Source organism: Heteronotia binoei, chromosome 9 (genome assembly GCF_032191835.1).
Source record: "Heteronotia binoei isolate CCM8104 ecotype False Entrance Well chromosome 9, APGP_CSIRO_Hbin_v1, whole genome shotgun sequence".
Lineage (NCBI taxonomy): Eukaryota > Metazoa > Chordata > Lepidosauria > Squamata > Gekkonidae > Heteronotia > Heteronotia binoei.
Window position 1 is genome coordinate 125,762,052 of NC_083231.1, and position 23,371 is coordinate 125,785,422.

Here is a 23,371-nt window from a genome sequence, read left to right on the forward strand (position 1 = left end):
TGCCTCTGGCTGTGTTATTGTTAGCGTTATGACCCTCTGCTTAGGTGTTATGTTAATGAGATGCTTTAAATTTGTTGTGTTTAACTGGATATGTTTTATTTGTTGTTATTGCAATGTTTGAATGTTGTAAGCCGCCCTGAGCCCGCCTCGCAGGATAAGGTGGGGTAAAAGTCGCAAATTAAATTAAAATTAAATCAAAACTCTGTTGTACTTTCTGGGGTGGGCTGGCCTGCTGCTTACAAGGAACATGCCTGGACGGTGGAGGGCAGCTAGGCGCTGGTCAAGCACTTGCTAGCTAGTGCTGGAAGGGCTGCTCCGCTCATCCCCAGCCAGCAACGCCCACCCCCTGGGCCCTCATTCAAGGAAGCCTACAGAAAGCTTCACACATGCTCTTTCCCTCTCCCCCCGCTCCCGGGAGACTGCACAAACACACTGCAGTGTGCAGAGCTTTGTGGGTGAAAAGAAAACAAAAGTGAAGACCTGTGCTAGCCACTAGGGAAGAGGAAGGATGTTTGTGCAGAGAAGAAACCATGGGGCTTGGGCATCACAGCGATGGAGAGCATTTTGCAAATAAGCAGGAAAATAATTCCCAGCCAAGAGAGGGACAAGGAGGCTGAGACTGAGGGAAGCAAAGTAGCCAGAGCATGCTGCCCTGCCCCCCCACCCCCAGGAGGACTCCCCCTTCTTCTGCTGGCCTCCAGAAGTCCACCTCTGGGACCTCTGCTGTGATGCTCTGCATTTGCCTCTCTGCAAAGCACTGCCAGCTGCCCTCTTCCCAGCTCTCCCTACCCATGGGAAAGAGTGGGCTCCCAGCCGTTCCTTCACCCCAACCCATCGCGGGAGGTTCTGGGTGTGGACTGGCAAGGAAAGGAACCCTTGCTTCAAAGACCGCAGCTCTTTCTTCCAAGTGACATGCAGTTCCCGAGTGCTGCAGACAGTGCATCTGTTCCCCAGACACCTCTTGTCGCAGATCTTGTAAATACACCTTCATTCAACTTTCAGCACGTTGTTGATTAGTGGTTCAAGTTTTGCATAATGTGGCAGCTGCTGCCGGCGGCGTCTTCAGGAGGTTCTGCAATGTCTTCCATATGGAACTTGCTCTCGGGACTCCGGAGGAGTTATCGGGTTCTGTGCTCCAGGATGGCATTTGCCTATGAGAAGGTGTGAGATGCTAAGCTAAATATGACAGGAGCTAACCGAAGGCTCCCAAGCTGACAGATTCGGGGCGGGGCGGGGGAAGTGTCATGTTTACATTACACAGAATTGCCATCCCTGCCTTTCTCCCAAGTTTCTGGGAAGTGGTGGAGTGGTTTTGGTTTTTAGAGCAGGTCGAGACGGAACCCAACAAAGATGGAGGTTTTCTGTGTGTGGGGGGGGGCGGGGTTCAGGGCTGGGATTCAGACTTCCTGCTCTTGACGGGGTGCCACTGATACCCGGGCAGTCCATCAGGAGTTTGGAGTAGCTCTGGAGGACTCCTTGAATATGCACTTGCCACCAAGCAGACCACCATGGAGAGATCATCAAGCTGTCTCCACAGCTGCTAGGAGATCTCAGCAGCCAGGAACCTGTAGCTAGAGGTACACAGAAGGTGACAGTTTGGTGTAGTGGTTAAGTGCCGGGCTCTTACTTGGGAGAACCGGATTTGATTCTCCACTCCTCCACTTGCAGCTGCTGGAATGGCCTTGGGTTACCCATAGCTCTTGTAGGAGTTGTTCCTGAAAGGACAGCTTCTGGGAGAGCTCTCCCAGCCCCACCCACCTCACAGTCTTGTAAGGGAAGGAGATAAAAGAGATTGGAAGCCGCTCTGAGACCCTGATTCAGAGAGAAGGGCGGGGTATAAATCTGCAGTCTTCTTCTTCTTATACTGAATCAGACCCCCTCCCCTCCCCAACTTGAACATAAGAGAAGCCATGTTGGATCAGGCCAATGCCCATCCAGTCCAACACTCTGTGTCACACAGTGGCCAAAAAACCCAGATGCCACCAGGAGGTCGATCAGTGGGACCAGGACACTAGAAGCCCTCCCACTACGCCCCCCCAAGCACCAAGAAGAAAGAGCATCCCTGCCCCAGACAGAGAGTTCCAAAAGAACATAAGAGAAGCCCTGTTGGATGAGGCCAATAGCCCATCCAGTCCAACACTCTGTGTCACACAGTGGCCAAAAAACCCAGATGCCATCAGGAGGTCCATCAGTGGGACCAGGACACTAGAAGCCCTCCCACTATGCCCCCCCAAGCAGCAAGAACATAAGAGAAGCCCTGCCCCAGACAGAGAGTTCCATAAGAACATAAGAGAAGCCCTGTTGAATCAGGCCAATGGCCCATCCAGTCCAACACTCTGTGTCACAGAAGAACATCAGAGAAGCCATGTTGGATCAGGCCAGTGGTCCATCCAGTCCAACACTCTGTGTCACATAAGAACATCAGAAGAGCCATGTTGGATCAGGCCAATGGCCCATCTAGTCCAACACTCTGTGTCAAATGAGAACATAAGAGAAGCCATGTTGGATCAGGCCAATGGCCCATGCAGTCCAACACTCTGTGTCACATGAGAACGTAAGAGAAGCCATGTTGGATCAGGCCAATGGCCCATCCAGTCGAACACTCTGTGTCACATAAGAACATAAGAGAAGTCCTGTTGGATCAGGCCAATGGCCCATCCAGTCCAACACTCTGTGTCACAGAAGAACATCAGAGGAGCCATGTTGGATCAGGCCAATGGCCCATCTAGTCCAACACTCTGTGTCACAGAAGAACATCAGAGGAGCCATGTTGGATCAGGCCAATGGCCCATCCAGTCCAACACTCTGTGTCACAGAAGAACATCAGAGGAGCCATGTTGGATCAGGCCAATGGCCCATCTAGTCCAACACTCTGTGTCACGGAAGAACATCAGAGGAGCCATGTTGGATCAGGCCAATGGCCCATCCAGCCCAACACTCTGTGTCACACAGTGGCCAAACAACTTGGTCCACCAAGAACAATCTTGCCTGCTCAGACAGGCAGCAGCTGTCCAGGGCCTCAGGCTGAGATCTTTCCCATCACCTCCTGTCTGGTCCTTTAACTAGAGATGCTGCTGGGGACTGGACCTGGTGCTCTGCCACTGAGCCACAGCCGCTCCTCTTCTTGACCGTCCGTCACGTCAAAGGCTTCACTGACCTACAACTTGCACAGGTCTCTGCTGTCCTTTTCCTAGCACAAGTCTCTGCGACCAAGACCTGAGTTCAAGTCCTCACTCAGTCTCGAAGCTCACTGGGTGGCCTTGGGCCAGTCACTCACCTTCATCTTAGCCCACCCCACAGGGCTGTTGCGAGGATACAATCAGGAAAAGAAGAACCACATGCACTGTCCTGAACTCACTGGAGTAAGACAGTTCAAAATGTGGTTGGTGGACAGGCAGGCCTTAAGACTGAGCAGCTTAAAGAGCCGAGGCACAGAAATAATTGGCTTAGATCAGGGATGTCGAACTCATTTGTTATGAGCACCGGATGTGACATGAATGAGATCTTGTTGGGCTGGGCCATCCGTGTACCTATTTAAGATTAGGTAGCAGAGACAGAAGAGCCCCATGGTGCAGAGTAGTAAAGCTGCAGTACTGCAGTCGGAGCCCTCTGCTCACAAACTGAATTCGATCCCAGTGGAAACTAGTTCACGTAGCCGGCCCAAGGTTGACTCAGCCTTCCATCCTTCCGAGGTCGGCCAAAGGAGTCCCCAACTTGCTGGGGGGAAAGTGCAGATGACTGGGGAAGGCAGTGGCAAAACACCCCGTCAAAAGTCTGCCATGAAAACGTTGTGAAAGCAACGTCACCCCAGAGTCGGAAACGACTTGTGCTTGCACAGGGGACTACCTTTATCTTTTTAGCAGAGATATAAACTTTATAAAGGACACACACAAACACAATTAAAGTTTTAAAAACCCTTAAAAGAAAACATGCTTAAAGTTGATCTTAAAGCACTCATTGGTCTTAAAGGTGCTTTCTTTGTATCTCTCCCACAAGATCCAGGAAACTGGGCAAAGGAAGCTCTGGCTCTTTCCTTCCTTCCCCAGGGGACAAGGAGGGGGAGAAACCTCAGCCAAAAGAAGGAAGAGAGGCTTGGCTCAGTAGCTCTGCTGTGCAACTGAAAGCCTGGAAAAACAAGCTCTTCCTCCCCCATTCCTCCCCAAGCCTCAGCCAATGGAGAAAATAGAGACTTTGCTCTGTAGCTCCTGTGCGATTGAGCAAGCCTGGCAAAGCATGCTGTGATGCGGAAGGAAGCAAGAGAGAGGGAGAAGGAAGCAGATGACAGCCAGTTGCTGGGGGGCCTGATAGGAGCCCTCTGGGGGCCAGATTTGGCCCCTGGGCCACATGTGGCTTAGATGGTCACAAAAGAGGAATGGATGTCAAGCCCCAGGCTCATTTTTGCTCTGCTTAAATTCAAAGGACACCCAGCCAAAAATAAGTGACAAGAGGGATCTTTTGCAAAAAAAAAACTTATGTGGGTTTTATCAACCGCTGCTGCAAAAGATCCCCCTGCACCCGCGCACACTGAGAGCACCTCCTGCCCTCCCTCCCCCCCCCACTGACACACCCCAAAGATCAGCAGCTCGGCAACACTTACTTTTCCAGCAGAGAGACGATGACTGGAGGTAGAACCAGTATAGGCATCGGTAGGACCACTCTGGTCAGGGCTGTCTCTAGCAGTGCCTGGGAACAAGAAGACCAGCCATCACGTCAAAGGCTTCCTTGGCCTGCAACCGGCATGGCTCTTGGCTGCCCTTTCCCCAGGACAGCTGGGCCTTCCTGACCTGATGAAGGCTGCTCTGCTCTTCTGACCCTTGCAGGAACACAGTCCAGGGCAACAGACCTGCCTGCAGTTTCCGTTCTTTGAGAATTCCCGAGAGGCCACCACAACCATCTATGGGCCGTTATTGTCTATGAGAGACCTCCAGAGCCCAGGTCTCCCCATAACTCCCCCTCTGCCCTTTAAAGCCCAGGGCCAGGGACTAGCGGAGAGCCAGGGCACACCCTGCCCCCCTTCCTTAAAAAGGTAAAGGTGAATTCCCCTGTGCAAGCACCAGTCGTTTCCGACTCTGGGGCGACGTCGCATCATGACGTTTTCACAGAAGACTTTTTTTACGGGGTGGTTTGCCATGGCCTTCCCCAGTCCTCTGTGCTTCCTTAAGCCTCCATAAAAGCCCACTCCCACATTCTGGAAGATAAATGGCTGCTTTTGGAATTCTGGGAGCGCTTGAAGTAATTTCAGCTATCCTTGCCATGACCTGGAACAACTAATATCAAGTTTAATTTTGTCTTGGGTATATCTGAATGCACACCCTGAAGAGTAAGGAAACCCAGCTCTCTGTTTATGCCAGGAGGAGAGATCATCTCTAAATTCTTGATGAGTTCTAATTCAGCACTTTCACACACTGTATGTTCTTTGAAGTGTTTTTTTTTTTTTGTAAACCAGTGACTTCCAGATCTGCAGCAGTATGACCAGAAAGATTACAATGCGCCCCCTCGCCCAGTTTCAGAGTTCTGCAGTTTCCCATGTCAGATTTGCCTTCCTTGATTCTGTCATGTAGGAACCAACACTCTTGTCCAGTGTAGGCACTAAAGGGGCACTGCTGGCACAGGGTGGCATATATTCAATAGGATGATGTGACAGAAGATGAGCCCCAGATGTTACTGGGTCCGAGAACAGCAGTATTGCCCAGGTGTCTAAGGCGACAAAGCGGGCACCTCGGTGGTCTGGGGCAGGACTTGCTTCCTGGCTTTGTAGGAGGGCGGCCCCTGATGGTTGGTGTGAAGCTGTTTGAAATGAGGACAGGCCGGCCACCCAAGGCCTGCAAGAGAGACCAATCCTCACCCTGGAAAGGCTGAGTAAGAAGCTCATGCTGGAATGAGGGTCAGTCCTTTCTGGACAGAGTCAAGCTCACGCCAAGTGGATTGTGCCAATTATTCACTCCTCACCAGCCTGCTGAGACTGGAGAGGCCTGCAGTAAAACGCAGTTCTGAGCAGGAGAATGGCGGTGGCAGGGGGGCTCTGAGAGCACGTCTGCCCTTCCCCCAAGAGTCCTGCCGGCCTGCACAATTCCAGGTGCAGCTTCATTGCTGTAAAGATGCAGCTGAAGAAGAAGATGAAATTAGATTTATACCCCGCCCTTCTCTTTGAATCAGAGACTCAGAGTGGCTCGCAATCTCTTCCTGTTCTCCATTCCTAGTTCCTGCCATGGAGTCTCCCAGCATTTCTTTCCAGACATCACCCCCCCACCCCGGTCTGTGGCACCTGTCAGACCCCCTTTTACGTGCCATTCTCCAGCCCAGTGCTCTCTGCCTCTCTCTCTCTCTGGTCTCCTTGCGTTCTCTTTAGTTCTCTTTCCCTCTCTCCTCCAGCCTTCCTTCTCTCATGCTCTTCAGAGACACATGCATACAACTAACCATGCACTAGGCATGAGTGAAACAGAACTGGGCATCTTAACTGAAGATTTTAGTAATTGCTTGATGCCAATGTAGATATTTATAGTATTGTATTATGGCTCACCCAACTCCCTTTTAATTTCCTTTCTGTCTTGCCTTCAGTCTATCCATTTGTCATTAAGAAGTCATTCATTTTAGATCAAAGAGGGGATTAGATAAACATCTGTAGCAGAGGTCCATCAGTGGCTATTAGCCAAAGCTTATAATTGGAACTCTCTGTCTGGGGCAGTGATGCTCTGTATTTCTTGGTGCTTCGGGAGGGGGGGGGGGCAACAGTAGGACGGCTTCTAGTGTCCTGGCCCCACTGATGGACCTCCTGATGGCGCCTGGGGGTTTTGGCCACTGCGTGATACGGTGTTGGACTGGATGGGCCAATGGCCGGATCCAACAGGGCTTCTCTTATGTTCTTATGTGACACAGAGTGTTGAACTGGATGGGCCATTGCCTGATCCAACATGACTTCTCTTATGTTCTTATGTGACACAGAGTGTTAGACTGAATGGGCCATTGGCCTGATCCAACAGGGCTTCTCTAATGTTCTTATGTCTGGGGCAGGGATGCTCTGTATTCTTGGTGCTTAGGGGGGGCACAGTGGGAGGACTTCTAGTGTCCTGGCCCCACTGATGGACCTCCTGATGGCACTTTGGGGTTTTTTGGCCACTGCATGATACAGAGTGTTGGACTGGATGGGACATTGGCCTGATCCAGCGTGGCTTCTCTTATGTTCTTATGTGACGCAGTGTTGGACTGGATGGGCCATTGGCCTGATCCAACATGGCTTCTGTGATGGAACCGGCCTGATTCTGCCTTCAGACCCGGTCCCGTCAACTCCCTATTGAGTCGCCAACTCCTGGAGGGAGCTATTTCTCCTCCGGCCACTTGGGCTCGCTGCCACCGCCTGCTCAGTCTAGGGGTTCAGATTGAGAGGAACAGGACTCCCAATCCCCCTCTCCAGCTATGAGGCCAGGCCTCAAGGTCCTCTGCCACCCAGTACTTGGGTATCACAGAGACCACAGCACTTCTTCGGGGAACCCCTGGAGGATTGGCACCTTATCCAACTGCATGCCTTCCCCCTTCCCTGGTGCCCCCGTCTTAAAGCAGCGTGGTCTAAGGCGGTTGGGGATCTATGTGGTACAGAGTTTGACTGCCAGCATTCAAAACAGTAAAAATATTTAATTAAAAGAGAAAAAGAAAAGAAAAGAAGAACAAAACAAAAACAGCTGCATGTAAAAGGTTAACACAGCACAGCACCCGCACAGCAAACAGCATGACAAAGAAAAGGTGGTTATAAACGCATCCTACTGTCCCTGGTCTAACCTTGCCCTGTCTTGTGGATGACTTACTTGGTCTGACTACCTGGGGGCCTTTTCCTCTTTAATAGGCCTCTTCCACAGGCAGGAGCCCCCACACTGGCAACCTCTTCCTTTGAGCGCCCGCTGAGAACTGCCTTTCTTCCTGGTTAACTCAAATGCAAAGGACAAAAGAACTTCCTGCCGCTCTAGGAGGCTTTCCCCCTAGAGTTGCTGGTTTGGCTCTGGAAGGGAGGGGGGGTTGGAGGGAGGCTAGGCTAAAGCCTGCTTAGCAGTTTCATGTTCCCTCCCAACTAAGATGGCGTTTCTCCACAGCTTCTCTTATGTTCTTATGTGACACAGCGTGTTGGACTGGATGGGCCATTGGCCTGATCCAACAGGGCTTCTCTTATGTTCTTATGTCTGGGGCAGGGATGCTCTGTATTCTTGGTGCTTAGGGGGGGCACAGTGGGAGGACTTCTAGTGTCCTGGCCCCACTGATGGACCTACTGATGGCACTTGGGGTTTTTTTGGCCACTGCGTGATACAAAGTGTTGGACTGGATGGGCGATTGGCCTGATCCAGCATGGCTTCTCTTATGTTCTTATCTCTGGGGCAGTGATGCTCTGAATTCTTGGCGCTTGGGAGGGGGTTTCTGGTGTCCTGGCCCCACTGGTGAACCTCCTGACAGCGCCTCGGATTTTTGGCCACTGCATGATACAGAGTGTTGGACTGGATGGGCCACTGGCCTAATCCAACATGGCTTTTTGTCGCGCCCTGGGCACCCCTCCCGGTCTCCCGGTGCCGCCGTCGCCACTCCCGGGCACTCTGGGGCGTTCCCCGGAGGTCTCAGAAACAGGGGGTGGGAGCCGGGTTACTTCACCACAGGCCCCCGTTCCCCTCCTGGCTGTGCTGCGGCTCCTGTCCCTCTCTCTCGTGAGGAAGCCTCAATAAGCGCCGGCCAGCTTCCTCCCCGACCTCCTGCCTTCCCTTTCTTTATCCCCCCCCCGTCCCAAACCTCCCCCTTCCTGGGTTCCGCCCCTCTCTGGCCCCTCCCCCCTTCAAAGCCCCAGACGCCCGGGAGAGGTGAGCCGGGGCTGGGCTGCCTGGGCGTGCCTTGAGCGTCCCGGACCTCTGCAGCGTGCTGGGGTGTGGCGTCTCTCGCCGCCGTGGGTCAGGCGGCTCTCCTCCTCTCTGCCCAGCGCTGGGCTCAGCTTCTCCCTCCTGGTCCCCGACGTCTCGCTCTGGCCAGGCTCCTCGGACCCGGAGACGGGCTCGTTGGCTGAGGGGCGTCGTTCGGGCGGCTGTTGGCGCCCCGTCAGCCCAGGTGAGGGGTGGGGCCGCCGCGGGGGCTTGGGAAGGTGTGGGAGGCTCTCGGGGCGGCGACGGGGGCCGGGAGCGGCTGGCAGGCGCCGGGGGGTCCCCCTTGCGCAGTCCTCGCCCGGGCTGGGCGGGACACTTCTCTTATGTGACACAGAGTGTTGGACTGGATGGGCCATTGGCCTGATCCAGCAGGGCTTCTCTTATGTTCTTCTGTGACACAGAGGGTTGGACTGGAGGGGTCACTGGCCTGATCCAACAGGGCTTATCTTATGTTACACAGAGTGCTGGGACTGGATGGGCTATTGGCCTGATCCAACATGGCTTCTCTTATGTTCTTATGTGACACAGAGTGTTGAACTGGATGGGCCATTGGCCTGATCCAACATGGCTTCTCTTATGTTCTTATGTGACAGTGTTAGACTGAATGGGCCATTGGCATGATCCAACATGGCTTCTCTAATGTTCTTATGTCTGGGGCAGGGATGCTCTGTATTCTTGGTGCTTAGGGGGGGCACAGTGGGAGGACTTCTAGTGTCCTGGTCCCACTGATGGACCTCCTGATGGCACTTTGGGTTTTTTTGGCCACTGCATGATACAGAGTGTTGGACTGGATGGGACATTGGACTGATCCAGCATGGCTTCTCTTATGTTCTTACCTCTGGGGCAGTGATGCTCTGAATTCTTGGTGCTGGGGGGGGGCTTCTGGTGTTCTGGCCCCACTGGTGGACCTCCTGATGGCGCTGGGGTTTTTGGCCACTGCGTGATATAGGGTGTTTGACTGGATTGTCCACTGGTCTGATCCAACAGGGCTTCTCATATGTTCTTATGTGACACAGAGTGTTGGACTGAATGGGCCATTGGCCTGTTCTAACATGGCTTCTCTTATGTTCTTATGTGACACAGAGTGTTGGACTCGATGGGCCACTGGCCTGATCCAACAGGGCTTCTCTTATGTTCTATTGCCCTTATGGGGAAATCCCGCACCAGCCTGCAAACTCTGTATACAAAGTCTCAGGGCCCCAAGAGTTGGGGCTGAACGTGAGAATTGCCACATCCATGTGCTTCCCAGGGATGCCTCTTCTGCCACCCCCTACCATGACCACTTTGCTTATTGGAGCCAACCCTCCGAAAGCTGCCATCCTGCAAAGGGTAAGGCTGGCAGCTGCCCCTCATCCACCCGGGCAGCCTGCCTGAGGTGGTCAGGAAGGGGAGGGGCCCTGGTGGCTGGGGGTGGAGCCTCTTGCTTGGCATGCAGAAGGCTCCAGGTTCCATCCCCGGCAGCATCGCCAGTTAAAAAGACCAGGCTGGGCATGATGGGAAAGATCTCTGCCTAAGAGCTTGGAGAGCCACTGCCAGTCTGACTAGACAATCCTGACACTGACATATCTAAACTTTTCCATCCAAGACCACCACCTAATTGCACCAGACTCCAGCCTCAACTTGTCTAGATAACCATGGGCATGGACCAGGTAGAATTTCTTCACTCTTCATGACAGCAGCGGAAAGGGACAAAGGGGCTCCATCAGTACCCTGAATCCCTCATCAACATCCTCTCTGCCTCTTGCTGGCCCCGAAATCTTCACCTGCCCGAGCTGGGAGTTGAGCGCTCACAGCCTGCACCAAGGGCTTCCATCCCATGGAGTAGCCTGCTAAGTCAAGGTGTAGCTTTTTGGAAGACATGCATTCCTAAAGAGCCAGTGATGTAAGACACAGAATTCACATTGCTAGACCAGGGCCATCCTGGGGGCTAGTCACCCGGGCATCAGAAACCACTTTCTTTGTGGCGTAAGAGTGCCACGTGGACAGTCCGTGTACAAAAACATCACGGTGTCTGGGGAGGCGGAGGGGACTGGCGGTCACGTACATGTTTGGCAGCAATTCTAGAAGACCCAACAACGTTCCCGTTGCTGTCCAGGACGTTGATTCCTTCCTCCAGTTCTGAATGTCTCATCAGGACCACATTGCAGATATTGGCACTGGCTGTAGGGAAGGAGAGGAGAAAACGTGGTGAGGCCAGCAGAACCTCTTAGCAGAGGCTAGGTGGCCACCTGACAGCAATGAAGATCCTGTGAATTTAGGGGGAGGGGGTTGTGAGTTTCCTGCATTGCGCAAGGGGTTGGACTAGATGGCCCTGGAGGTCCCTTCCAACTCTAGGATTCTATTAGGAAGCACTTCCTGACCATTAGAGTGATTCCTCAGTGGAACAGGCTTCCTCCTTGGGAGGTGGTGGGCTCTCCTTCCTTGGAGGTTTTTCAACAGAGGCTAGATGGCCATCTTACAGCAATGAAGATCCTGTGAATTTAGGGGGAGGGGGTTGTGAGTTTCCTGCATTGTGCAGGGGGTTGGACTAGATGACCCTGGAGGTCCCTTCCAACTCTTCTATGATTCTAACAGGCTTCCTCCTTGGGAGGTGGTGGGTTCTGCTTCCTTGGAGGCTTTGAAACAGAGGCTAGATGGCCACCTGACAGCAATGAAGAGCCTGTGAATTTAGGGGGAGGGGGTTGGGAGTTTCCTGCATTGCGCAAGGGGTTGGACTAATGACCCTAGAGGCCCCTTCCAACTCTAGGATTCTATGATTCTATAACCAAATCAGGCCTGCCACTCTAAGGAGCAGCAATCCCCCTTCGTTTCTTCTGATCACGTCAACTGCTTGGTGGTCAAACTAGGGCTGTTTTGGCCAATGATCCATGCAGCTCTTGCTTCTGCCAAACAGTATTGGGGGAGGGAGGTCCTCATGACTCCTCCCAGCTGAAGCTTTTCAGGAGGTCTGCTATCCACTAATATTCAAGGGGTGGGGCAGTGTTCACAGACCAGGTGCGTAGAAAATTTGGTTCCCCTAGGCTTTGAGGATCTGCAGTATGACTGATGGATGGATTCTCTGCTACTGGCTTTATCTGCATGCAGTGATTTTTTTTTTTAATTTGTGATGTATATCAGAATATGTTGGAAGCCTCAGGTTGAAAGGCAGGACATAAACATTTCAAACAGCTGAATCAATAACCTAGGATGTAGCACCCACAAAATGCCGCACATCCACCCACCCAGCCTTGTTCGGAGACTGACAGGTGGCCTCTTTCTCCAGGAGCCGGCTGCCTGGAATTTACTCTGCTCTGGTCAGGCCCTGACTAGAGTCTTGTGTTCAGTTTTAGGCACCACCATTTAAGAAGGATACAGACAAGCTGGAATGTGTCGAGAGGAAGGAAATAAAGATGGTGAGGGGTCTGGAGATTAAATCCTACAAGGAAAGCCTGGAGGAGTGGGGTATGTTTAGCCTGGAGAGGAGACAGCTGAGAGGTGATATAATAACTGTTTTCAAATACTTGAAGGGCTGTCCTATAGAGGATGGTGCAGAATTGTTTTCTGTTGAGCCAGGTCAGACCAGAACCAAAGGGTTGAAATTAAATCTGAAGAGTTTTTGACTAAACATTAGGAAGGACTTCCTGACAGAGCAGTTCCTCAGTGGAACAGGCTTCCTCCTCGGGAGGTGGTGGTTTCTCCTTCCTTGGAGGTTTTTAAGAAGAAGAAGAAGATGATATTGGATTTATATCCCGCCCTCCACTCCAAAGAGTCTCAGAGCGGCTCACAATCGCCTTTACCTTCCTCCCCCACAACAAACACCCTGTGAGGTGGGTGGGGCTGAGAGGGCTCTCACAGCAGCTGCCCTTTCAAGGACAACCTCTGCCAGGGCTATGGCTGACCCAAGGCCATGCCAGCAGGTGCAAGTGGAGGAGTGGGGAATCCAACCCGGTTCTCCCAGATAAGAGTCCGCACACTTAACCACTACACCAAACTGGCTCTCTGCCAGTTTAAGCAGAGGCTAGATGGCCACCTGACAGCAATGAGGATCCTGTGAATGAGGCAGATCATGAGAGGGAGAGCAGGAAGGGCTGCATCACTGCTTAGTTCTCATGGCCCCTTCTGACACGCCCAGGGAAATGCTGACTGCCACTTTGGGGTCACTCAGCAATTTTTCTCCAGGCCAGTTTGGCCAGGGGGCCATCTTCTGGGCATGGAGAAGGGTTACTGGGGATGCATGTTTGTGTGTGGGGGGGAGGGGAGGTATTTGTGAGTTTCCTGGATTGTGCAGGGAGTTGGACTAGATGACCCTGGAGGGTCTTCCAACTCTATGATTCTGACTCCACTCCTTTTTCTGGAGCTGAACTTCAACTTTGTGCATATCCATCACCATGTCCGACAACCCCAAGGCCTTGCAGGGCCACAACAGATCTGTCCTCAGAAGAACAGGACGAAAGAACCATTCTTTCCCATGGAACATTCCTGTGCGATCAGACCAAGGGCCCCTTTGGGCCTGCAGCCTGTTCTGAATGACGGCTCAGATGCCTCCTGGAAGCCCTTCAATAGGGCAGGGTGGGTTTGCCTTTGATTGTCTGGAAAAGGTCTGAAGGGGCAGAAACCCTAGATGTCCACTGGAAGACGGGAGCAAGCAAACCTTGTCATGGAGTAAAAGGACAGGTCCTCTTGTGGATCAAAAACTGGCTAAGCAATAGGAAGCAGAGAGTGAGTATAAATGGGCAGTCTTCACAGTGGAGGATGGTAAGCAGTGGGGTGCCGCAGGGCTCGGTACTGGGTCCCATGCTCTTTAACTTGTTCATAAATGATTTGGAGTTGAGAGTAAGCAGTGAAGTGGCCAAGTTTGCAGATGACACTAAATTGTTCAGGGTGGTGAGAACCAGAGAGGATTGTGAGGCACTCCAAAGGGACCTGTTGAGGCTGGGTGAGTGGGCATCAATGTGGCATATGAGGTTCAACGTGGCCAAGTGCAAAATAATGCACATTGGGGCCAAGAATCCCAGCTACAAATACAAGTTGATGGGTTGTGAACTGGCAGAGACTGACCAAGAGAGAGATCTTGGGGTCGTGGTAGATAACTCACTGAAAATGTCAAGACAGTGTGCGATTGCAATAAAAAAAGTCCAACGCCAGGCTGGGAAGTATTAGGAAGGGAATTGAAAACAAATCAGCCAGTATCATAATTATCCTGTATAAATTGATGGTGCGGTCTCATTTGGAATACTGTGTGCAATTCTGGTCACCGCACCTCAAAAAAGGATATTATAGCATTGGAAAAAGTGCAGAAAAGGGCAACTAGAATGATTAAAAGTTTGGAACACTTTCCCTATGAAGAAAGGTTAAAACGCTTGGGGATCTTTAGCTTGGAGAAACGCTTACTGCAGGGTGATATGATAGAGGTTTACAAGATTATGCATGGGATGGAGAAAGTAGAGAAAGAAGTCCTTTTCTCCCTTTCTCACAATACAAGAACTCGTGGGCATTCAATGAAATCGCTGAGCAGTCAGGTTAAAATGGATAAAAGGAAGTTACTTCTTCACCCAAAGGGTGATTAACATGTGGAATTCACTGCCACAGGAGGTGGCGGCGGTTACAAGCATAGCCAGCTTTAAGATGGGATTGGATAAAAATATGGAGCAGAGGTCCATCAGTGGCTATTAGCCACAGTGTGTGTGTGTGTATATATATATCTATATATATATATGTGTGTGTGTGTGCGTGTGTGCGTATACACACACGCACACATATATTGGCCACTGTGTGACACAGAGTGTTGGACTGGATGGGCCATTGCCCTGATCCAACATGGCTTCTGTTATGTTCCTATGTTCTTAAACCTACCCCAACAAATGCCCACCACTGGATTTTGGAGTAGTGAATTTCACAAGTTTATGATCCGAGTGAAGAACATTCCATGGAGCCAAACAGGGAATATGCTACATGAACACTCCCAGAAGGCCCAAGCCGAATCAATGAAATGAAAAAGTTGAAATGAAATCAAAAGAGTTTCCGGCTCAACATTAGGAAGAACTTCCTGACGATTAGAGCGGCTCCTCAGTGGAACAGGCTTCCTCCTCAGGAGGTGGTGGGCTCTCCTTCCTGGGAGGTTTCTAAACAGAGGCTAGATGGCCATCTGACAGCAATGAAGATCTCATGAATTTAGGGGGAGGGATTTGTGAGTTTCCTGCATTGTGCAGGGGGTTGGACTAGATTACCCTAGAGGTCCCTTCCAACTCTAGGATTCTATTAGGAAGAACTTCCTGACTGTTAGAGCAGTTCCTCAGTGGAACAGGCTTCCTCCTTGGGAGGTGGTGGGCTCTCCTTCCTTGGAGGTTTTGAAACAGAGGCTAGATGGCCATCTGACAGCAATTAGAATCCTGTGAATTTAGGGGGAGGGGTTTGTGAGTTTCTTGCATTGTGCAGGGGGTTGGACTAGATGACCCTGGAGGTTCCTTCCAACTCTATGGTCATTTTCGCACTTACCTTATTCCGGAGCGACGTCCCTCTTTACCGCGCAGCGTCTGTGCGGATTTCGCACTACTTGCTCCGCAGAAGCCGGAAGTCCCGCAGCTTTTGCGTCGCAAATGTAAACCGCCAAAAACCAGTTTACATTTGCGACGCAAAAGCCACGGGACTTCCGGCTTCTGCGGAGCAAGTAGTGCGAAATCCGCGCAGACGCTGCGCAGTGAAGAGGGACGTCGCTCCGGAATAAGGTAAGTGCGAAAACGACCTATGATTCTAAGACTTAAAAATCCAGGTGGGTTTCACAGGACAGATTCCCGTCCCTTTCCCTGCTTCTCGTCTCTGCTTATTCCCACCCCCACCTGAAGGATCAGTCCTTCAGCCCTGGCCGACCCCTCCCTGCTATAAGGCCGATGCTTTTTCTTTGAAGGGCCGAAGGCAGCTGTAGCAATGGCTGCCACTCAGCCATGAGAATGGTGCCTGGGCTGAGGAGCATCGAAATCTCGCCCTGACGTGGCCATGCTGAGCCCATTCCGGCAGATGGTGGTTTCCAGCCGATCTACAAAGCCGATCTTTAATTAAACGGTTTGCTCAGGACTCTGATCCAATAGATTCCAGCCCTCCAAACAACAAAGCAGCAATTAGGCAGAGTTCTGGCACACAATTAAGCATGACAGTACACAAATAAAAGAAGGACGGGGAGAATTAATTAAGAGCTGAACAAATTAATTACAGGCCCTCAATCAATCCTGACACCAGCTTAACCTCCTTCTCTTGACACCTTGGCATGAGAACAGAACAACCTGAGAGAGAAGAAGAGCAGTTTTCCTCCCTACCCTGAGATGGGCCTGAGCTGCTGCTATTGCAACAGGATACTATTGGGGCCGCTGACCTCTGAACAGTGGCTCAGCGGAAGGCCAGAAGACTCTTGCTTCAGATCCAAGGATACCCAGTGCTGCTGCGATCACAGGAGGAATCAGCCCACAGAACAAAGACTTTATGCTTTGTCTCCCCCCCCCACACACACACCTCCCCAGGTTCTAGGGCTTTCCGTTTGCAGACACACACATGCACTCTTGACAATTCTGGATTTCTTACCCTCTTCCTCTCAAGCATCATGAGCTACAATAATCATCCCCAGGGCTTGGGTAGGATAGGACCAGTGTTCCAAGCAGGTTAATAACATATATGTCTGCTTTAGCTTTGTAAATAACACTGAACCTAAAGAAATGCTTTAAACCTTATAAGCAAAATGACTGGAGTCTGTGTCTCTGAAAACAGTCTGCAAATTCTGAATCTCTTCTCTCACCTCGCTGCCCCTCCCAGGTCTTTCAAGATTATCCAGCTTGCTTCTCTCCTTCCTTGGGGGTTTTTAAACAGAGGCTAGATGGCCCTCTGACAATAATGCTAATCCTGTGAATTTAGGGGTAGGTGTTTTGAATTTCCTCCATTGTGCAGGGGGTTGGACTAGATGACCCTGGAGGTCGCTTCCAACTCTATGATTCCCTCTAAGCCGCAGAGTCTTGTGAGCAAAAATTCGACTTTGTGAGCAAATGGCATTAAAGTTGTGAGCTCCTGCATAAATTAGTGTGCTCTGGGGGTCATCCTTCCTGAGCGAAGATAAAAAATGTCTGAGTTGGAGGCTAAAAGATCTTATGTGAGCTAGCTCATATTAACTCAACTTAGAGGGAACACTGGATAGAGCACATGCATGCATGCACACATGCACTCCCAGCATTTTTTTTGGATTCTGGGGATCCAAAAGGCAGCCACCAGCAAACCCAACCATCAGCCTTCTACGCTTCCAGGTGGGAGGGAATTGTTCCTCCCTTTTTTGCGCTTTTCATAACCTGCTTGGGAAACTTGAAAGGAATATCGAATCACGCAGTAAAGGTTGCAGAGGATAAATCAGTGCAGCCCCACCAGAGTGTCTGGAGGCCCACTGCCCACCCCAGGCCCAAGAGGAACGGCCCCTCTCTTACCTACCTACAGCGGGGAATGGCACAAACCTCTGGATCAGGAGCCGCGTGGCTGGCGTAAACTGGTTGGCTCTCTGGATGAGAACATTCAGGCCCACCTGGCGGGAAAAGAAGCAGAGGGAGAGGGGAGTCCGGGGGAGAGGACTGATGCTCGCACTGCCCCTCTGGGCTCAGCATGCGGCCCTCGCCTCTGGGGACAGGATGACTTCGTAAAGCAGAACTTCCGCTGTGTGCTCATTTACTTAAAACATTTATTAGCCGTCTTTCGACCTTGTAGAACTCAAGGGAGCTTACAACAGAAATAAAACAACTATTAAAAACAGAATAAAACCAACATAAATAAAACAATGATGATAAAAACACACCAAAGACCAGAATTTAAAATCATAATTCCAAACTGCTAGTAAACAAATGCAATCCTAAGTAAAACCATTTTCAGCTGCCTCCTGAAGACTGAAAGTGAGAGGGACCAGTGCACCTCCCTGGAGAGAGGGTGTTCTACCTAAATCATGGGGCTGCCACCAAAAAGGCCCTCTCTCGCGTGGGCCTCTCTCCCTGTGGTCTTATTTCATGCCTGCGTGTGCACCCCCCTCCCCCACTCGGTTGATGAAACAGGGTCCTGCTTTTGGAAGCTCCTACATATCAAGGTAGTGCCAAACTCCCTATGATATTGCTGGACCACAGCTACTTTCCCGGAATTACTTCAAAGGAGCCTCTTCTCATTGCTTTTTGGGTATGCTCGTTCATAAGTGTCAGCACCACACAAGCACCACAGGCCCCCTTCTCTTAAGCCAGAGTCCTGGTCCATGAAGCTCAGGATCGTCTCTCCAGGGTCTCCTTCCCATCACCCACTGCCTGACTCTTTTGACTGGAGATGCTGCCAGGGATTGAGCCTGGGACCTCCTGCATGCCAAGCAGATGTTCTACCACTGAGCCACAGCCTCCCCCCAAAGGCCAGCCCATGAAAGGCATGGCTGCATGGACAACACACGGCTTGAATCCAGAACAGGAGAGGAGTGAGACTTCAGCTACTGTCCCAGCAAGCTCTGCTGCTCAAATGAAATTCAAAGTTGATAGAGTTCAACCCCCTTCTGGATTCTCAGGAAGGAGACAAGGAACGAACTAGGATCAGTTTGGAAATGGTTTCCTTCCCCCATGAACTTGCTCAGGTCTGATTTTGATTGGGACTCACACAGATAGTCTTCTGGAGAATTCTTATTGATTGTGTTAATTGCCATCTGGTCTATTGTAGGTTTATTTTTGTAATTATGTTTTTAATTCCTTAAATTGTGTAATCATGTTTGGTGTAGTAGTTAAGTGTACAGACTCTAATATGGGAGAACCAAGTTTGATTCCCCACTCCTCCTCCACATGCAGCTGCTGGTGTGACCTTGGGTCAGCCACAAGTTCTCAGGAGAGCTGTTCTCTCAGAGTTCTCTCAGCCTCACCTACTGCAAAGGGTGTCTGTTGTGGGGAGGGGAAAAGAAAGGAAATTGTAAACCACTCTGAGACTCCTTTGGGTAGTGACGGATGGGGTATAAATCCAATCTCTTCTTCTTCTATAATTACCGCTGTAACCAGCCCTGAGCTCTGCTGTGAAACTCAATAAATGAACAACATGAATGGCTCCTCAGGGATACAACATGAGAGAGCTGCAAAAGGGGGTGGGGAAGGCTCATCTCAGAGCATAGCCCATAAGATAGGGAACAATTCTGTGTACAATTCTGGTCACGGTGCCTCAAAAAAGATATTGCATTGGAAAAAGTGCAGAAAGGGGCAACTGGAATGACTGAAGGGTTGAAACACTTTCCCTATGAAGAAGGGTTAAAACGCTTGGGGCTCTTTAGCTTGGAGCAATGTTGACTGCGGGGTGACATGAGAGAGGTTTACAAGATAATGCATGGGATAGAGAAAGTAGAAAAAGAAGCGCTTTTCTCCCTTTCTCACAATACAACAACTCGTGGGCACTCAATTAAATTGCTGAGCAGTCATGTTGAAAGGATAAAAGGAAGTCCTCCTTCCCTCAAAGAGTGATTAACATATGGAATTCACTGCTGCAGGAGGTGGTGGCAGCTACAAGCATAGGCAGCTTTAAGAGGGGTTTAGATAAACATATGGAGTAGAGCTCCATCAGTGGCTATTAGCCACAGGGTACAGATGGAACTCTCTGTCTGGGGCAGTGATGCTCTGTATTCTTGGTGCTTGAGGGGGACACAGTGGGAGGGCTTCTAGTGTCCTGGACCCACTGATGGACCTCCTGATGGGGCCTGGGTTTTTTGTCCACTGTGTGACACAGATTGTTGGACTGGATGGGCCATTGGCCTGATCCAACAGGGCTTCTCTTATGTTCTTATGTGACAGAGTGTTGGACTGGATGGGCCACTGGCCTGATCCAACAGGGCTTCTCTTATGTTCTTAACATAAGAACATAAGAGAAGCCATGTTAGATCAGGCCAATGGCCCATCCAGTCCAACATTCTGTGTCACACAGCGGCCAAATACACACACACACACACACACACTGTGGCTAATAGCCACTGATGGACCTCTGCTCCATATTTTTATCTAAACCCCTCTTGAATGTGGCCATGCTTGCGGCCACCACCACCTCCTGTGGCAGTGAATTCCACATGTTAATCACCCTTTGGGTGAAGAAGTACTTCCTTTAATCCATTTTAACCTGTCTGCTCAGCAATTTCATCGAATGCCCACGAGTTCTTGTATTGTGAGAAAGGGAGAAAAGTACTTCTTTCTCTACTTTCTCCATCCCATGCATTATCTTGTAAACATCTATCATGTCACCCCTCAGTCGACATTTCTCCAAGCTAATGAGCCCTAAGCGTTTCAACCTTTCTTCACAGGGAAGGTGTTCCAGCCTTTTAATCATTCTAGTTGCCCTTTTCTGAACTTTCTCCAATGATATAATATCCTTTTTGAGGTGCGGCAACCAGAACTGCACACAGTACTCCAAATGAGACCGCACCATCAATTTATACAGGGGCATTATGATACTGGTTGATTTGTTTTCAATTCCCTTCCTAATACTTAGAACATAAGAGAAGCCATGTTGGATCAGGCCAACGGCCCATCAAGTCCAACCCTCTCCATCAAGTCCAACCCTCTACTTCCCAGCCTGGCGTTGGCCTTTTTATTGCAAACGCACACTGTCTTGACATTTTCAGTGAATTATCTACCACGACCCCAAGATCTCTCTCATGGTCAGTCTCTGCCAGTTCACACCCCATCAACTTGTATTTGTAGTTGGGATTCTTCGCCCCAATGTGCATTACTTTGCACTTGGCCACATTGAACCGCATCTGCCACGTTGATGCCCACTCACCCAGCCTCAACGGATCCCTTTGGAGTTCCTCACAATCCTCTCTGGTTCTCACCACCCTGAACAATTTAGTGTCATCCGCAAATTTGGCCACTTCACTGCTCACTCCCAACTCTAAATCATTTATGAACAAGTTAAAGAGCATGGGACCCAGTACCGAGCCCTGTGGCACCCCACTGCTTACCGTCCTCCACTGCGAAGACTGCCCATTTATACTCACTCTCTGCTTCCTATTACTCAGCCAGTTTTTGATCCACAAGAGGACCTGTCCTTTTACTCCATGACACTCAAGCTTTCTAAGGAGCCTTTGATGAGGAACTTTATCAAAAGCTTTCTGGAAGTCAAGGTAAACAACATCTATTGGGTCTCCTTTGTCCACATGTTTGTTCACCCCCTCAAAGAAATGTAACAGGTTAGTGAGGCAAGATCTTCCCTTGCAGAACCCATGCTGAGTCTTCCTCAATAACCCGTGTTCATCAATGTGCCTACTCATTCTGTCCTTGATAATGCTTTCTACCAACTTTCCCGGTATTGAAGTCAGACTGACAGGCCTGTAATCTCCCGGGTCTCCTCTGGAACCTTTTTTAAAGATGGGGGTGATCCACAAGTTCAACTTTGAGTTCTTTCAGAACTCTCGGATGTATGCCATCCGGACCCTGATCCAACAGGGCTTCTCTCATGTTCTTATGTGACACAGAGTGTTGGACGGGATGGGCCATTGGCCTGATCCAACAGGGCTTCTCTTATGTTCTTATGTGACACAGAGTGTTGGACGGGATGGGCCATTTGCCTGATCCAACAGGGCTTCTCTTATGTTCTTGTGTGACACAGAGTGATGGACTGGATGGGCCATTGGCCTGATCCAAGAGGGCTTCTCTTATGTTTTTATGTGACACAGAGTGTTGGACTGGATGCGCCATTGGCCTGATCCAACAGGGCTTCTCTTATGTTCTTATGTGACACAGAGTGTTGGACTGGATGCGCCATTGGCCTGATCCAACAGGGCTTCTCTTATGTTCTTATGTGACACAGAGTGTTGGACTGGATGGGCCAGTGGCCTGATCCAACAGGGCTTTTCTTATGTTCTTGTGTGACACAGAGTGTTGGACTGGATGGGCCACTGGCCTGATCCAACAGGGCTTCTCTTATGTGACACAGAGTGTTGGACTGGATGGGCCATTGGCCTGATCCAACATGGCTTCTCTCATGTTCTTATGTGACACAGAGTGTTGGACGGGATGGGCCATTGGCCTGATCCAACATGGCTTCTCTCATGTTCCTATGTGACACAGAGTGTTGGATGGGATGGGCCATTGGCCTGATCCAACATGGCTTCTCTTATGTTCTTATGTGACACAGAGTGTTGGACTGTATGGGCCATTGGCCTGATCCAACAGGGCTTCTCTTATGTTCTTATGTGACACAGAGTGTTGGACTGGATGCGCCACTGGCCTGATCCAACAGGGCTTCTCTTCTGTTCTTATGTGACACAGAGTGTTGGATTGGATGGGCCACTGGCCTGATCCAACAGGGCTTCTCTTATGTTCTTATGTGACACAGAGTGTTGGACTGGATGCGCCACTGGCCTGATCCAACATGGCTTCTCTTATGTTCTTATGTGACACAGAGTGTTGGACTGTATGGGCCATTGGCCTGATCCAACAGGGCTTCTCTTCTGTTCTTATGTGACACAGAGTGTTGGACTGGATGCGCCACTGGCCTGATCCAACAGGGCTTCTCTTCTGTTCTTATGTGACACAGAGTGTTGGATTGGATGGGCCACTGGCCTGATCCAACAGGGCTTCTCTTATGTTCTTATGTGACACAGAGTGTTGGACTGGATGGCCCATTGCCCTGATCCAACAGGGCTTCTCTTATGTTCTTATATGACACAGAGTGTTGGACTGGAGGGGCCATTAGCCTGATCCAACAGGGCTTCTCTTATGTTATTATGAGACACAGAGCGTTGGACTGGATGGGCCATTGTCCTGATCCAACAGGGCTTCTCTTATGTTCTTATGTGACACAGAGTGTTGGACTGGATGGGCCACTGGCCTGATCCAACAGGGCTTCTCTTATGTTCTTATGTGATACAGAGTGTTGGACTGGATGGGGACACACCCAAGGACTTCCTGGCCCATTTCAGAGGACAAGGCACAGATGCCCTGAACTGTTCTGAGGGTCACCCCCTGAAGGCAGCAGCCCAACCCAGAAGGCAATGTCCCCCTCCTCTTCCTGGCACCACACCAGAAGGGGAGAAGGCTGTGCCCACCTGGCCTGTGCCGTGCAGACCCAAGTGTCCCTCTGCAGGATGGAGGGGCCAAGAGAGCGAAGAGCAGCAGCCGGCCACCTGGCTCTTCTCACTAACTGATTCTGGACAATGGCAGCAAATTTACAGGCTGTCAACACGGCCGCTGCACTCTGCTCGCAAACAATTATCACGGAGACGGAGCGGGCATTAGGCAAGGCCACAGGGGCCCCTTCACCTGCACAGGAGGGGCGGGATGGTGTCACTCTGTATGTGTGTGTGTGTCTGGTGGGGGGGGGGGGGAGAGGCAAGTGGAAAGCAGCGGGAAAGGAGACCCGAAAAATAGCAGGCAGTCAATTAAAGGTGGCAAGGAAGGTGTTTTAAGAAGGGACAACAACCAGTGCCTGTGACCGGGTCACGGCTGTGGCGTTCGGGGGCCTTGAAGAAGTGCTCTGAGGGAAGGGAG

The 23,371-nt window shown here is 50.8% G+C and overlaps 1 protein-coding gene across 4 annotated transcripts in view; it reads right to left on the minus strand.

The window, feature by feature from the left end:
* SFXN5 (sideroflexin 5) overlaps window positions 1-23,371 on the minus strand; it is a 120,504-nt gene that overhangs the window by 14,394 nt on the left and 82,739 nt on the right. For 3 of the 4 annotated variants that reach the window (XM_060246106.1, XM_060246104.1, XM_060246103.1), the window contains 3 exons: window positions 17,324-17,418; window positions 10,933-11,044; window positions 4,598-4,683 (listed from right to left, as the gene is read on the minus strand). In XM_060246106.1, coding sequence (XP_060102089.1) covers window positions 4,598-4,683; window positions 10,933-11,044; window positions 17,324-17,418 — 293 coding nt within the window. Of the gene's footprint in view, window positions 1-4,597; window positions 4,684-10,932; window positions 11,049-17,323; window positions 17,419-23,371 lie in introns of all 4 variants that reach the window. The other variant, XM_060246102.1, reaches the window with a different exon arrangement.